The following is a 14,884-nucleotide window of genomic DNA, read 5'->3' as shown; positions in this document are numbered from 1 at the left end:
GTGGTGTTTGGACTTGAGGGGGTTCATGTGCAGTCAGGGTATATGCTGGCAGATTGGGTGTCTAGGGTGTAGGGGGATGGACTTACAGTTTCACAGGGGTGCCGCCTTGATTTACAAGGGAGACTGTGCATTTTTGTAGGGGATGCAGCCTGGACTTACGAGGGAGGCTGCATGCTTTTGCAGGAGTACAGCCTCGATTTATGAGTGGGCTCTCGCGTTTTCGCAGAGGTTCCCCTTTGGCTTGCAAGTAAGACTGTGCGCTTTTGCAGGGGTGCAGCCTCGACTTACAAGGGAGCTCTCGCATTTTCGGAGGGGTGCCGCATTGACTTGCGAGTTAGACCGCATGCTTTCGTAGGGGTGCAGCCTCAAGTTACGAGGGAGCTCTCGCATTTTCGCAGGGGTGTCACATTGAGTTGCAAGATTAGCTGCATGCTTTTGCAGGGGTGCAGCCTCGACTTATGCGGAAGCTCCTGCATTTTCACAGGGGTGCCTCATTGACTGCGAGGTAGGCTGCACGCTTTCGCAGGGGTGCAGGATGGTGGATCCGAGCTGGACATGGAGGTTTGCGCTTCGGTTTGGATATGGCTTGGTTTTTGGTCTGCGTGAGGGCGTGTTGTGGGCATTCCTCGTGCAGCTCAATTCCTTTTGCGTGTCTGCTAGAAATGCGTGTTTGGATCCATGAATATGTGGAGCGTGCATTTTTTATTCTGCGCGCAGGCTTGCGCAATGTCCTTCTTGGCACGCTGCAATAGCGGGATTTCTACATACATTCTCATGAATCGGGCCCAATTTGTGTAAAAGTTTACATTTTAGCCATGGTATCCACGTACTGGACCGTAAGGGTGGTCGAGACCCAAATCTTCCCTTTAATGACGTGTCTTCACAATAGGAGTTGGGCAGTTTGATTCAAAATGGTTTCGCAAAAACAAAAAGATTTTTAGGAAAACTTCTATTATTCTGTCATAAAAGGCTGTCCTCAGAATGAAATAACGTTAACTTTATTCCGTTTCATTTGAGGGCAGGTTTTTTACTTTAAAAAGACCCCCACTCATCCCTGGTGAATTTGTCTTCTGGGAGGTGGGAATACTTGATGTAGTTGGGACCTACAGTCCTCACGTCTACTTCTTTTTCATTTTGATTTTTCTTTTTTCTTGATGTTGATAATCTGACACAGGTTCTCTGTGTTTCTGTGTGTATAATACACAGTGATGATCCTAGATCAATCCTTAGCTTCTTTAGGGTAGATCACACTATACTCTGGCATATTGCATTAGCATGTGCCAGTGCAGTGTTATGGTAAGCCGACCGGTTTCAGTGGTAAAAGACCACTTTCATCAGGGCTGTAACAGCTTGGCCAGTTGTATTGCCGTTGGAATGTAGAGGCTGAATGTAGCTTCTTTTCATCCAATTGGACCAAACCTCCACTCTCGGTGTCTTCTCTGCCTAGGAAGGTCCTTGATGATTCACGTGTAGACTTCAGTTCTACTGCAGATATCACTGTTAATCCAATTTCTGCATAGGATACCTTGAACTATGACCGTTTGCCTGGTTCCGTTATTAAGAGTCCACGGTTAGGCTGAGTATATCAACAGCCATCTGTAAAGACTTCATTAAAATTCCAGGGAGACATTCAGCGAATGAAACGCTTGCGCCTTTTAGCCATAACACACATTGAAAAACAAAAAGATTGATTCAGAGTTGTCTGGCCATGTCTGCACCACAAACGAGTTTGGGTTTGGTGCTGATTATGCGGTACTACCTATGATTCCTAAATGTGTGTTCTGTGGTGCAACCATTTGGAGAGGTGCCACATCAAAGAGCCGAAAAACAATCGGCAGGCTTGGCGGAGGTTAGAGTGCCAAGCCTTCATGCCAATAATGTTCACAATGGTGGCAGGCAAAGGGATGTGGTTCGGCATTCTGCACAACATGACTGACAATACATAGTTCAGTATATGACAAGAAGCAAGCTAAGAGAAACACTCTGCTCAAACGCTTTTTGTTGTGTGCTACATGTGGCACGTAAGGACAGGACAGTTAGCACCTTCCAAAGGGGTGGTATAGCAGTCCTTTCGTGGGTTGAAGTCTCATAGTCACCATGGAAGTTGGCAACCCTAAGATGTATTGTAGACGTGCCAAGTCAATTAAGGCGTACCAACTGATCTTCAGCCATCCCTAGAAGAATCCTGGATACCATATTTATGGTTCCTTCAGGTCCTTCTCCTGGTTGCATTTCTCTGTGCAGGAGCCATGGCAAGGTCCAAACCCCAGGCATCATCAAAATGCATGCATTGTCTTAGCCACTCTCCTTTGTAGACACTGGAATATGATTTGCAGGTGTATTGTTCAACCATAGGCTAGGTCACAAGGGTTGAAGCATTTTCCTTTGGATAATAAGAGCAGGATTTTATGTAGTGATTGATGCTGGATTCCAACCGCTTCTAAGCACTGTAATAATATCTGGTCATTTTACCAGGTTTAATGGTGCTCAATTTAACAACCTCTGAAGTATGTAGAGCATAGTTGGCCCGCTTGCATTTCCACCTTGCCGTTTGCAGGATGGCCCCATGTCAGATGCAAGGATTAATGTGTGAGCAACTCACCCATGCTATGGATTATGCTAATAGTGTGTTGCATGTTTGAAAACTGCTAATATGTGCATGGTTAATGTCGTTTTGAGCTGTGCTTGTAATTCTTAGAGCACAATACAAACTGCATTTGTTTTTGTGCAGTTCCTGGTATTGTGGTTAAACCTCTACAAAACATACAAGTCAGCATACATAGTAGTATTGGGCAAAATACCACGACTGGCTGTTGACAGCCATCATATAATGGAGAATGTTGCCAGCAAAGGCCATAGGATTGTGATGTTTATTGACCATGGCTTAACTGTCACTGGTAATGATTATTGGTGGTGTTTATATTGGGGTGTGTGTGTCAGATACAATGTATAACATTATTTTGTCTGGCTCAGGTGTTGTATTGCATGACTGCATGTTTTACAACTCACCCTTCCCAGATGGGTTCCTGAATAGAGCAGGTAGGAATTGTTTGGGTTTGTTTTGGTAGTAGGTTGGAGGAAGCAGCAGCCACAAACATACGTCTCGCTGGGGTCTTTGCTCAAATAAATGTACCTCCACTGATACATCGGTTGTCATGCCTCTTCAATGCCCAACACGTTGGCAACAAAGTTGGCTGAGCAGTGGGACACCCTGGGGGCCTGTTGGAGGCGTTGGGCCACAGACAGTGCTGGACCCGACAACCGCTGGGCAAAGTAGCTCTGTGCAGGGTAATTCAACCATAGTGCCGCGGCCTGGAATCTGCCTGGCAAGAGCCTAGCGGGAGTGCTGGGAAACTGCATAGGGTTGTTACCTCCCACAAAGACCAATAACCAGCAGGGCTGCTTAAACAGCCTTTATGACGTCACAGGTGCGATGGAGTTCTGAACACCTATTGTGACATTGCACCAAGCCATTGGAATTTGCCTGAGCTCCAAAAAAAAAGAGAGAGGAAGAACCTCTCTTTGGAATAACAGAGGAATATGACTAACTAAAGTACACCAGAATAAGGAGGGTAAAACAAGTGAGGAAGGGTGTACCACCAACAACAAGGATTGCAGAGAATAGAACAGTGTAAAGAGAATAGAACGATATCCATCACAACAGTATTTTAAAATCATGCAAAACTTTCCAGCCCTGTGCCCTTTTCTAGCGACTCCCGGCGACCCTCCAGTACCATGGGAACAATGGGATGATTCCGTCCATATGTATCTTAGAGTTATTGGCGGAGCAAAATTCAATGATGACTCAAAGTAGGGATCTCTTCTAAATTGATTGGGTTCGGAAGGACTGAGGATTTTTCACACATTGCCAGATACAATCAATCAGGATGGGTCTGGAGACCCCACAGCTGTCCCCTCAATGAGGAAATCTGATTTGGCCTTTGGTAACAACACCAGTGTAGTCCTCGAGAGAGATTATTTTTTCACCAAGAGGCAAAACAAGTGAGGAATCTATAGACAATTATGTAGCAGCCCTAAGAGGCTTGATAGTAGTGTGCAAGTTCACTGGATTGGATGACAAATACCTTAAGGACCAGCTAATGGTTGACCCCCACATCCAACAGAAATAGTGGCAAGCAAAAGATGCCACCTTGGAGCAGGTGATAGAAATAGCAAGAACAATGGAGGTGGGGAACAAATGCATGACAGTTGTACAACATGATGCCTCCATCCATGAAATTAAGAAGGCACAGGTAGAAGTTCAAGTGGAGAATGACAATGTGGAAATAACACAGATAAGAAGCAGCCTCGGTCCTATGACAAAATACAAAACACATTTCAGTGACTGAGACACAAGGAATAAGCCTGCTAACTGCAATGCACAGCATACACATCTACAACCCAAATGCAACAGATATGGGTGTGTAAGGCATTACAATAGAGAAAGAGAGTGCTCAGCTATAAACACAGAATGTTTTAAATGCGGCATGGTAGGTCATTATGAGAGAGCTTGCAGGAATATCAGGGAAAAGTCAGAAATACTATAAGAGCTCTATAGGAAATAGGCAGACCCAGAAGCTTATTAACCATAAGCAAGAGATTAATTGGATTTTCTCTTAACTGTAAATACCAACAAAAAGAAAGGCCAGTGGGAGCTGATTGAAGTTAATCACATAGCATTAGACATTATGACAGACATTGGGTCTCCATATACAATTCTCAATGTCCTCACTTATGTTAATGAACTAAAGGGGCACTTAGATGGGCTCAGGCCTGCTAATGTGAGGGTCACGGCTATGGGGAAAGCCCCATTAATCTTTGAGGATACATATGGGCACATTTGAAATTCAGGGACAGAGCTATGTTTTGCATTTGTTGCTGAGAATGGATCATCTGTCATAGGATGGGAGGAACAAGCAGCTCTACAAATTAAAATACATCCAGGGGAGGCATATCTCATACTATGCATTGACACGCAGTACTTCTCCTCCAATGAGGGATTACTAAGGCATTCCCAAATCTGTTCAATGACATCAGGAAGTTCAAGGTTTTAAACAATGCATTTTCTCAAAAAAAAGAGCTAAAGCAAAAGTACACAAAGTCAGGAACATAACAGCAGGTACCAAGAGTGATCCGCTAGGGAAATTGGACAGGTTATGTAAAGTGGACATCATAGAACCTTTAGAGTCTTCTGAGTGGCTGCTACCAATAATTATCATTCATAAAGCAAACAATTAAATTAGGATGTGCGTGGATCTCAGAGATTAGAACGCGAATATTTGAATCGACAGACACCATACATAGGTGAAATGTAACAACCATGAAGCCAGCAAGGTTCATGACCCTCGACCCATCATTAGCTTACCACCAAATTGAATTAGATGAAGATTCAAAACCACAAACTTCATTTGTGACTCCTTTGGGACAGTTAGGTTCAAGGGTATGCCATTTGGGTTGGATTCCGCAGCTGTAGTGTTTTAAAGGCTAAGGCACAAATTATTCAGAGTATTAGATGGTGTTTCATATTATCAAGATGACATCCTAATATCTGCAATGTCTGAAGAAGAACAAAACGCCAAACTATTGGATATTTTACAAGTTATTCAAGAGAAGGGTCTCACACTGAATAAGTAACAATTACGCTCCTTTTTGGGGATAGAAGAATATCACTCGAAATCCATTGCACATTTCACTGACAAGACACAAAGCATGATCAGTCTTATGAAACATATTTTATATTTGAATGGTCAGAGCAGTGCTAAAGGAAAATGGATGAAATCAAATTGAATGTCAGCAGAGCCCTAGTTCTCAAAAAGTTGAAAACTACAGCCACTAGTGTGATAACTGTAGATGCTAGTAACTTTAGCCTCTAAAAAGTACATAACCAAATAAAAGATGGGAGGGAAGTAACGATTGCATTCACGCCCAGAGTTTTGAAACAATCTAAACTGAAATACTCAACCATTGAGAAATAGACTGTGGGTGTGCAATGGATCCAGATGCATTTTAGGAATCTCATTTGGGGGTTTAACAATCTCATTAAGACAGATCAGAAGCGTCTCGTTCATATTGTGAATTCTAAAAGTGTGATGTCAACCTCCCCAAGAATATGCAGATGGATGATTGAGATTATGCAGTACAATGCAAAAAATAAGTTAAACACCAGTGAAAGACAATGTGATTGCAGATTGCTTCCTCAGATTGCCTTGGAAAACAGATAAAGAAAAGGTGGCGTTTTTGACGGAAAACAATGTAGAAGACGGTGAAGACTACACAATCGCCAGCGTTCAATCTGAATTTTTGAAGGAAGAACGGGTTAGGGCCTCTGCAGAGGACCTAGAGAAGAGTTTGCATTGTCACACAATTGTCTGGGTTTGTTTTGGTAGTGGGTTGGAGGAAGCAGCAGCCACAGTCATACAGCTTGCTGGGGTCTTTCCTCAAATAGAGGTAACTCCACTGATACCATGGTTGTCACGCCTCTTCTCTTCACAACACTCAACCATGCCTATACCAGTCCTTATGTGGCTTGCTTGCATCACTTGAATATTACCAGACAGGCTAGGTGTTGTAGGCATGGGTGCTTACTTTTGATTTCCTCTCTGGGGGAAAAAATTAGCCCAACGTTAAAATACAATTGACATTGCAGTTGGTTCCCTGATACGGAGTCACTACATTTAACATTGCATGCAGTTCATGTACATGACTTAAAAGCCAAGCGTATTTAATATTCTGCGGCAGTGACAATGTGTGCAATCTCATTTGGGAAGTACCGTCAGCAGCTAAAAAGTGGAAATATTTTTATGAGAGAAAAGTGTGGTTCCTGTCCCCTTTGCTACAGAAGTTAGGGGGCTTCCCCCATGTACACGCCGCCTATTGTTGTGTGAGGCTGGTTTATTTCTCGTACATGCTTACACAAAATGTGCGTTGTTCACAGATGTGTTATCTGTACATATCTATTCCTCGTGCATGTTGCAGTCACTGGGGCAATGCAAACATTCATCCTCCTCACATTACCATCAATCACCACACCCGCCCTCCCATCACATCCCGCCACTCACCACCACCCCCTCCAAATTCCTATCACCACACTTCACACGCCCATCTTTCATTTTCTCACCAGTGTGGGCAGTAGTCCTGACTATGTATTGCCAAGCTCTTAAGTGAGAATTGGTGTATTCTGGTATATGTAAACCTGTGTAGTTGGTATTAGGTGAATAGACCTTTTTCCTATAACCGAATTAAAAAAAAAACGATTTAGAAAGACCACTCTGTGACAGCACAGAGCCGTCTTTCTAAATCAAAACTGTCAACCTCTGTGACGCACACGAGTGCGCGCAGGGGCTGACTGGCACGACATGACCCGGAAGCTGCTGCGACGGTGAACAGGTAAGTGTGTGTGTGTCGCGTGTTTGTTTATTTTCAGGGATTGGGGGTCCTGAGGGAGAGGAGTATGAGGGTGAGGCAATGTGGGGTTTTTGCTTTTTGTAGACTTCCCAAAATCAGCCAAAAGAAATCGGTCTTTTTGTTGGCGACATATAAATATTAAAATTATCACATTTAGAAGTGTGTAGTTCTGTGGATAGTTCTGCGGACTGAATGACTTTGCAACCAAGTGCATTCTAGGCCATGTAGTCCTGTGTGCAAGCATGTGTAAGGGGATCTCTACTCAGTGAGGCAAATGAACTCTGGGATATGCAGGCCTGTATGAGCATCTTCTTCTTCTTAATTATCGAAAGCGTGGGCGGACTGTATGAGCATCTGTATTAAATAATGCAGATTGTGTTCTTTGGCTACTAGTCTGGTTCCAACATCAGAATTGAGTGATGCAGAGTGCACTCTGGGAAATGTAGAATAATGTACACCAGGTTGTGTAAGAGGTAGCTGCTTTGTTAATGAGAGAGAGGATGTGAGTTCGTTGAGTGTGGATACTGCCCAGGAGAGTGAGCTTCCACTGGTCTTTGACAAAGGAGATATAGAGCTTATAATTAACAACTGAATAACTCCTGAGCATCCAGCCTGGATGGAGTAGCAAATGGCATTATTAAATCTCACTCATTCCTCTGGGCGAATATCCTGTTCCATCTCTTCAACCATAATGTGACAGACCGCACCTGCCCTATTTCCTGTACCTCCTCAACATTGGATCCCATCTTTAAAAGAGGGGACAGAGAAAACCTGGCGTCATATTGACCCATCTCCTTGATTTGACACCACCTCAAAACTCTTTGCGACTCTCCTTCTTGGTAAACTCACTCGGTGGGCAGAAGAATCAAATACACTAAGCCCTCTTCAAACTGGGTTTCGGTTAGGTAGTCGAACTCTAGCGAGTGGGATCACTCTGACAGCTTGTCTCTCAGATATTGGTCCACCAAGAGGCCACTCACTATATGTGGCCACAGCCAATCTGTCAGCTGCCTTCGATAACATCAACACAGCAAAGTTATTAGCAAAGTGGGGAATTGATCCAAGCTTACTATCACTAAAACAACTTTTATATTCAAATAACTCGACCAAAGATAGACTCAATATGCGGGGAGAACTATCCAGAGAGATTCCTCTAAAACGTGGTGTACGTCAAGGCTGAGTGCTTGCTCTCACAATATTCAATCTCTATGTACCCACATTTTTCAATCTAAAAATGAGGTTTTTAGCGTATGCTGACCACTTAATACTTATGGATTACATGCAAATGGGACTACAGCAGCAATTAGAAGGTTTAGAAAAATACCTAAATGAAAATGATCTGCAGATAAACCCAGGTAAATCATAGGGTATAACTGCGACGACTCGATAACATCCAAAGAAGTTATGTGCCTACTCGTTAAGTGCATTTATTGAGTTCTATAAAATCAAAGTTTCACCAACTATCCTGTATGGGTGTGAACCTTTGAACATTAGGGATGGGAAACGTTTTGACATTGTAGAGGCCAGGATCCTCAAGAGGGCGTTAGGACTCCCTAATTCAGTAACGGTTAGTGTCATTAAACTGGAACTGGAGCTGACCTCTTGGTGGACACGATATACCCGAAGGATTCTTTCCCTAATGGGCAACTTAGCGTGAGCAGGAGTGTCTGCACTGCGATTCTATGTAATGGCTCAAACCTTGCGTGATGTAAATCCATACTTAAGGACATTTAAAAGACGTGACAGAATGAAGAAAGATGTAGAGCAGTCAGGAGTAGAATCTGATGCACTACTGAAGACAAAGATCAAAAGATGGGATGGAATTATGGACATACAAGATCTGGGTAGACTGAAGTTTTATTCAGGGAAGGAGCAGTTTTTCCTTCCAACAACAGAGTCTAGAGGTTATTTAGTGAAATTCCTTTCTTTCAAAATAAGAAACAGTTACCTAAGCTTCCGACTACAATGTCTTCCTACCCTGAAATATATTCAGCCAAAGATGAGGAATTACAGAGTGTGTAACATGGGGGTTCAGGAAAGATTTTTCCATCTTCTAATGAACTGTCCACATTTTCCGGATTTAAGAATTAAATGCTTTGAAAGATTTGTTTACTCAACATCACAGGTGTTACCTCAGAATTTATGGTACAGGCAGATGACCACCCCGCAAATGTCACTCATCGTAGCAATAGCTAGGATGTTAAAGGCAATGTTTTCAGAATTGGACAAGGTATCAAAACAAGGCCTTATAGATGCAGTTTCATTGGAGGACTTTTAATGGAATCTGTGGATCACCATGGAATGACAAATGTTTTTCTATGTAATCACGATATATGTCGATGTGCCTAAGCTTGTCATTGGAGCCGTAGTGCTCAGAATGTGTGAGGACAATTTTACGTTTATATTAACTGGTGCCCCGATTTGTTTTTATAACTCATTTTGAGTGTTAGTGTTACTTAAGGTCTGTGGATAATTTGTATGTTTATGTTATCTACATTGCATTATTGGCATTTAATTTTTTTTATATATTCTTTATTTCCTTTTGTACTTCTATTCCTTTTCTTTGTTTGTGTTAATGTTCTATTGTACTGGAAAACACAAATAAAAACATAAAAACGAACCATGAGGCCTCTGCACTAGGTTGCACAGGGTTCGTTAATGTGCACACATTCCAGTGGGAGATTGAACACTGAAGTGAGGAAGATCAGATTCAGGAAAATACCACCATATTGGAATCTTTGTACTGATGCAAGCGTGTAGTCCAGTGGGGGTTTCTACTGAGACATTGTGCATTCTGGGAAATGTAGTACTCGGTTCTCTGCAAAAACAAGGGGGGTTCTGGGAGTTTCTCTACTACCAGCCTATATCCCGGGTTATAGTCTCAACCAGAATCTTTAGCTCACCATCCTTTCACAGAAGAGACATTTCCACTACAAATCAGTCTTTGTCCTGTCCATGGGCAGTCCAGCACCGAAATGCCTGGAAATTCTCTTTTGAACAAGAGTACCAACAGCAACCCCAGACACGTGTTTTGGACTTGTGGGGCCGTGTCAGTGAGGTGGAGCTGTGCCTCTCTAAAAACAATGAGCAAGGGTTCCACGTCTGGATTACCCTTGTAATTTAGGCTGAAAACCCAAAGCTACTTAATATGCAGAAACAAGGGGGTTCTGGGAGTTTCTCTACTACCGGCCTACCTCCCGGGTTAGAGTCTGAACCAGAGTCTTTAGCTCACCATCCTTTCACAGAAGAGAAATTTCCACTACATATCAGTCTTTGTCCTGTCCAAGGGCAGTCCAGCACCGAAATGCCTGACAATCCTCTTCTGAACAAGAGTACCAACAGCAACTCCAGACACGTGTTTCGGCCTTTAAGTAACTTTGGGTCTCACCCTAAGTTACCAGGGGAATCCAGAAGTGGACCCCTTGTTCACTATTCTTAGAGAGGCATAGCTCCACCCTACTGATGAGGTCCAACCAGACTGAAACACGTGTCTGGGGTTGCTATTGGTACTCTTGTTCAGAGGAGAATTGCCTAGCATTTCGGCGCTGGACTGCCCCAGGGCAGGACAAAGACTGATATGCGTTGGATATTTCTCTTCTGTGAAAGATAGTGAGCTAAAGAATCTGGGTAAGGCCCTTGTAACCAGGACTAATGTCTGGCATAGGGGCTCCCAAGACCCCCCCCTTGTTTTTTTGCATATTTTAAGTAACTTTGGGTCTCACCCTAAGTTACTAGGGGAATCCAGACGTGGACCCCTTGCTCACTATTCTTAGAGAGGCACAGCTCCACCCTACTGATGAGGTCCAACCAGACTGAAACACGTGTCTGGGGTTGCTTTTGGTACTCTTGTTCAGAGGAGAATTGCCTAGCATTTCTGTGCTGGACTGCTCCAAGGCAGGACAAAGACTGATATGCTTTGGATATTTCTCCTCTGTGAAAGATAGTGAGCTAAAGAATCTGGGTATGGCCCTTGTAACCTGGATTGTCTGGCAGAGGGACTCCCAGGACCCCCCCTTGTTTTTTTGTACTCGGTACTCTAGCATGTGGAAGTAGTGCCTAGATTATGATAGATGATGTAAGCCTGATCTGTCATGAGAGAATTCAGCATGTTAATCTGGACTTGTGTAATAGGATGTATTGTGCATATTAGACCATGCATGTGGATATGATGTTGAGTCTTTGCATACCCTGGATGTAGATGCTCACATACAACTACACCTGGCATATGATAGAGGAATATGGGCATTTGACACTACATGTACCATGCAACGGCAATATTTGGCCACATAATCAAAAACATACTGTAAACTGCTACACTTTGTCCAAAGTGGTCCACCCAGTGGCCCACTTCTTGTACTGTGAAATACTAGTAATTGCTTGTTTGTAACTTTTCGGCTTCATCCTGCCAAACAGGGACTTGGTTTGACCCACATTTCTTTATATATTGTTGATTTTGGGCTTGTCTAGACTTGGTGGTATGGACTGTAATGTTGTTTTGTTGTGCTGAGATATACTTAGAATGTCATGTGTGATCCCAAGAATTCCTGACTTGTATGTAAAGTGTTCTGATGCCCTGCAGAGCCTGGGCCATGCTCTAGAAAACTTCATAAATGTTTTAAAAAATACGGCTACGCCTCGCATGATTTGGCAGTACATTGGAATGTAAGGCTGTCCATGGATATATATCTGGATTTGTATTTTGTGCTGTATGTGGCATTTACGCCTGACCATTCAATGGTTACTTTTTCAGTTGTCTTCTCGGTCTCTCTATTATTTTCTAACCCTAACCACTTGTTATCCTTTCATATTAGGTCCCTCTATATGCTGCACTTATGTACTAGCTTTGATGGCCCAATTGCGCCTGATGTTTCCATATTCCTCAGATCCCTCTATTCTTTGCATAACGTTCTCTCTTGGTGTTTGAGCCTCTTTCTCCTATTCCTTGGATTTTGACGTGTTTCCTTGGAGCAAGGAAACAAGCAAAGCGTCCAGGAACCAGGGGGACAAGAATGAAGAGACTCCAAGGAAAGGAACTGCCAGAGAATTGAGTGGGTAGGTAACAAAGTGTCTGTGTAGAGATAGACAATGATCAGGAAACTGGAGGTCCGGACCACAGAGTGACCAGGGAACCGATGACAGACAAACCAGAGGAAAGCAGATTCCGGGAACCAGAATACCAAGTCCTATGAACCGGCAGAACTATGAGGAACGAAGCAGACCAGGAAATGAAGACCAACAATAAGCCGAAAACAGAGCAAAAATAGCAGGAAAGGGGTAGTCGAGGGGCCATGAAACAGAGACTCTTGCTAAGGGGGTGGGAAGGAGCCGAAGCAATAGACAAAATAGAGGGGGTTTGGGAATGGAAGCAGAGGGGCAGAGAGGAAGTAGGGTCAAGAATCAGGGAGTTGTTAACCAGAGAGGCTCTAGCTAGACCATGGACTAATGGTATCAAGGAAAGATAACAGTGTTAACAGAAAGCAGGTACCGAGGAACAAAGGGCTCACGAGACAGGTGGCACAAAGAAAGGGAACATTGTATACAGCAAAGGCACTTTTCAATATGCCCCCATCAGGAGTTGATGAAGAGGGACTGCGGTCACAGTAGTGAATGGCCGAGGGCTGGGATGAATAAGCAGAGCTCTAAAATGTCAGTCCATACAAAAAAAGTGCAGTTACAGTAAATTGTACGACCTTCATTAATACATGCAGTTATGATATAACACATTCGTATTTGTTTGCATGGAAATAATGCGTCAGAAATGCAAGAAGAGTCAGATGCACTCTTCAGAAAAACGGGGGCCAGAGAACTTCGCCACCTAGTTATCCTGAGTCTGGGCCACACAGACCTGATTGTTGCTCCACTGGTCCCTGACGCTTATCTTGCCAGGACCTTTTTCCGAAGCCCTCCTGTTCTGTGACACTTCTGTAGTTCGCCTCCGCTCTGTGGGGCACTAGTACTGCAAGGACCTTCTTTCCTGACCCTTTGTCTTTTGCCAATAGTTCCATCTATTCCCTGGAACCTCTGTTTTCTGTTGACCCTTACACCTTGTTTTCTTATTTCCTGGCCCCTCTCAGTCCTTCCTGCCAAGTTTCCAATTTCCATGCCTGACACCTTGAGCCAGTCTTAGTTTTTGCTTCCAATTGCATGCTGGAACTCGGAGTTGTGTTATTGCAAGGGTGGGCTTACAAGTTCCAGCATACAGTGTAAAAAAAAACAGGACTGGCTCAAATATTGTGCATGGAACTGGTAAACGTGGCAGCTATGCTCACTGGTTCTCTGCCCTCTTCTTTAGGACCCCTTTAAAAGGCGTTGTTTTCGGTTTCCTGCATCCTCCAGGACCCCCTCCTCTACTTACAGTCTAGGGTTGCCAACTTTTAAGAACACATTTTGTCGCCACAATGTTCCATGTCTTACTGCTGCTGCAGTTCATTCCCATGGCCTTCTTTTCTGCACCCCGTTCCAGACACTTCTATGCTTTGCAACCCTTTTATGGACAGCTGACTCTTTTCCGTCCAATACCCTTGCCATTTATGTGCTCCTCTCTACGCTATTCGCAGTTTCATTGCCTCGGAGGAACCCTTTTTGTCACCCTTTTCTACCGTACATTCCTGCTGTCTTGTCACCTGTCTGATCCATGTGGCGAGTTTCACGTTTACAGAAGCGGCGCTGCTGGCTCTCCCACTCGCGCCCTCTTGTGTTCTCTCCGCATCTAGCCTGGGACGCTGCTGAGAATCCCGGGCCCTGCTCATAATGGCGCGTGTCACAGTAAACACCCATTATTACGTCAAAATAGATACGCAGACCGTACAGACACGTGCCGAGAAGAGATTCGTTTCTTCGTCTACCAGTGTGTTACGTATGCCTATCCCCATGGTCTGCTTGAAAAGTGCAGTGCTACTATACAGGATAGTAGTAGCTTTAAAAAGGTTGCATTATACCATGTGCCAACGTATTGAATACTTCAAATGATCAGAACAATATATAACTACAAATATAAAGACTCAAATTAATTATTCATGCGCTTATATTTTGGAAAACAAATCAAACTGTGAGTGTACAAATTTGAATAGCGGGAATTAAATACGTTTTTCTTAGGGATTGTGCAAGGTTCTTGGACGGAATCGTCAACCAAAATACGGGCAGCTGAATGTACATGTCTCTGATGATCCAGATGACGTCACAGGCCGTGACCTCACGGATCTTTAAATAGCTTCAATAAGCATCATTATGCCATATTGTAACTGGGCCCAGCCTTACTATGTCATGTGTGCAGTCATTATTTTGGCACAGCGCTTTATTTCCAACTCTCCTCGGAGCTCTCTATCAGAATTTCAAACTACCTCTCTGGCATTAAACATTGGTTGGCTTTGCACTCTCTTATGTTGAACTCTACCAAAACAGGGGTGCTCTTCTTCCCTGCCAAAAGCTCTCTCTCATCTCTTCCTCCACCTATCCAGTTCCCACCTGACACTCTCCCCTA

The 14,884-nt window shown here is 43.6% G+C and overlaps 1 protein-coding gene across 1 annotated transcript in view; it reads right to left on the bottom strand.

The window, feature by feature from the left end:
• LOC138481743 (cancer-associated gene 1 protein homolog) overlaps positions 1 to 14,131 on the bottom strand; it is a 947,940-nt gene extending 933,809 nt beyond the window's left edge. Inside the window, exon 1 of the mRNA XM_069613838.1 lies at positions 14,028 to 14,131. Coding sequence (XP_069469939.1) covers positions 14,028 to 14,040 — 13 coding nt within the window. The 5' untranslated portion in view covers positions 14,041 to 14,131. The remainder of the gene's footprint in view (positions 1 to 14,027) is intronic.
• Between the last annotated feature and the right edge of the window lie 753 nt (positions 14,132 to 14,884).

This window comes from Ambystoma mexicanum, chromosome 5p, assembly GCF_040938575.1.
Source record: "Ambystoma mexicanum isolate Mex_15411 chromosome 5p, UKY_AmexF1_1, whole genome shotgun sequence".
In the NCBI taxonomy this organism is placed as follows: domain Eukaryota; kingdom Metazoa; phylum Chordata; class Amphibia; order Caudata; family Ambystomatidae; genus Ambystoma; species Ambystoma mexicanum.
This window is presented reverse-complemented; position numbering and strand designations above follow the sequence as displayed.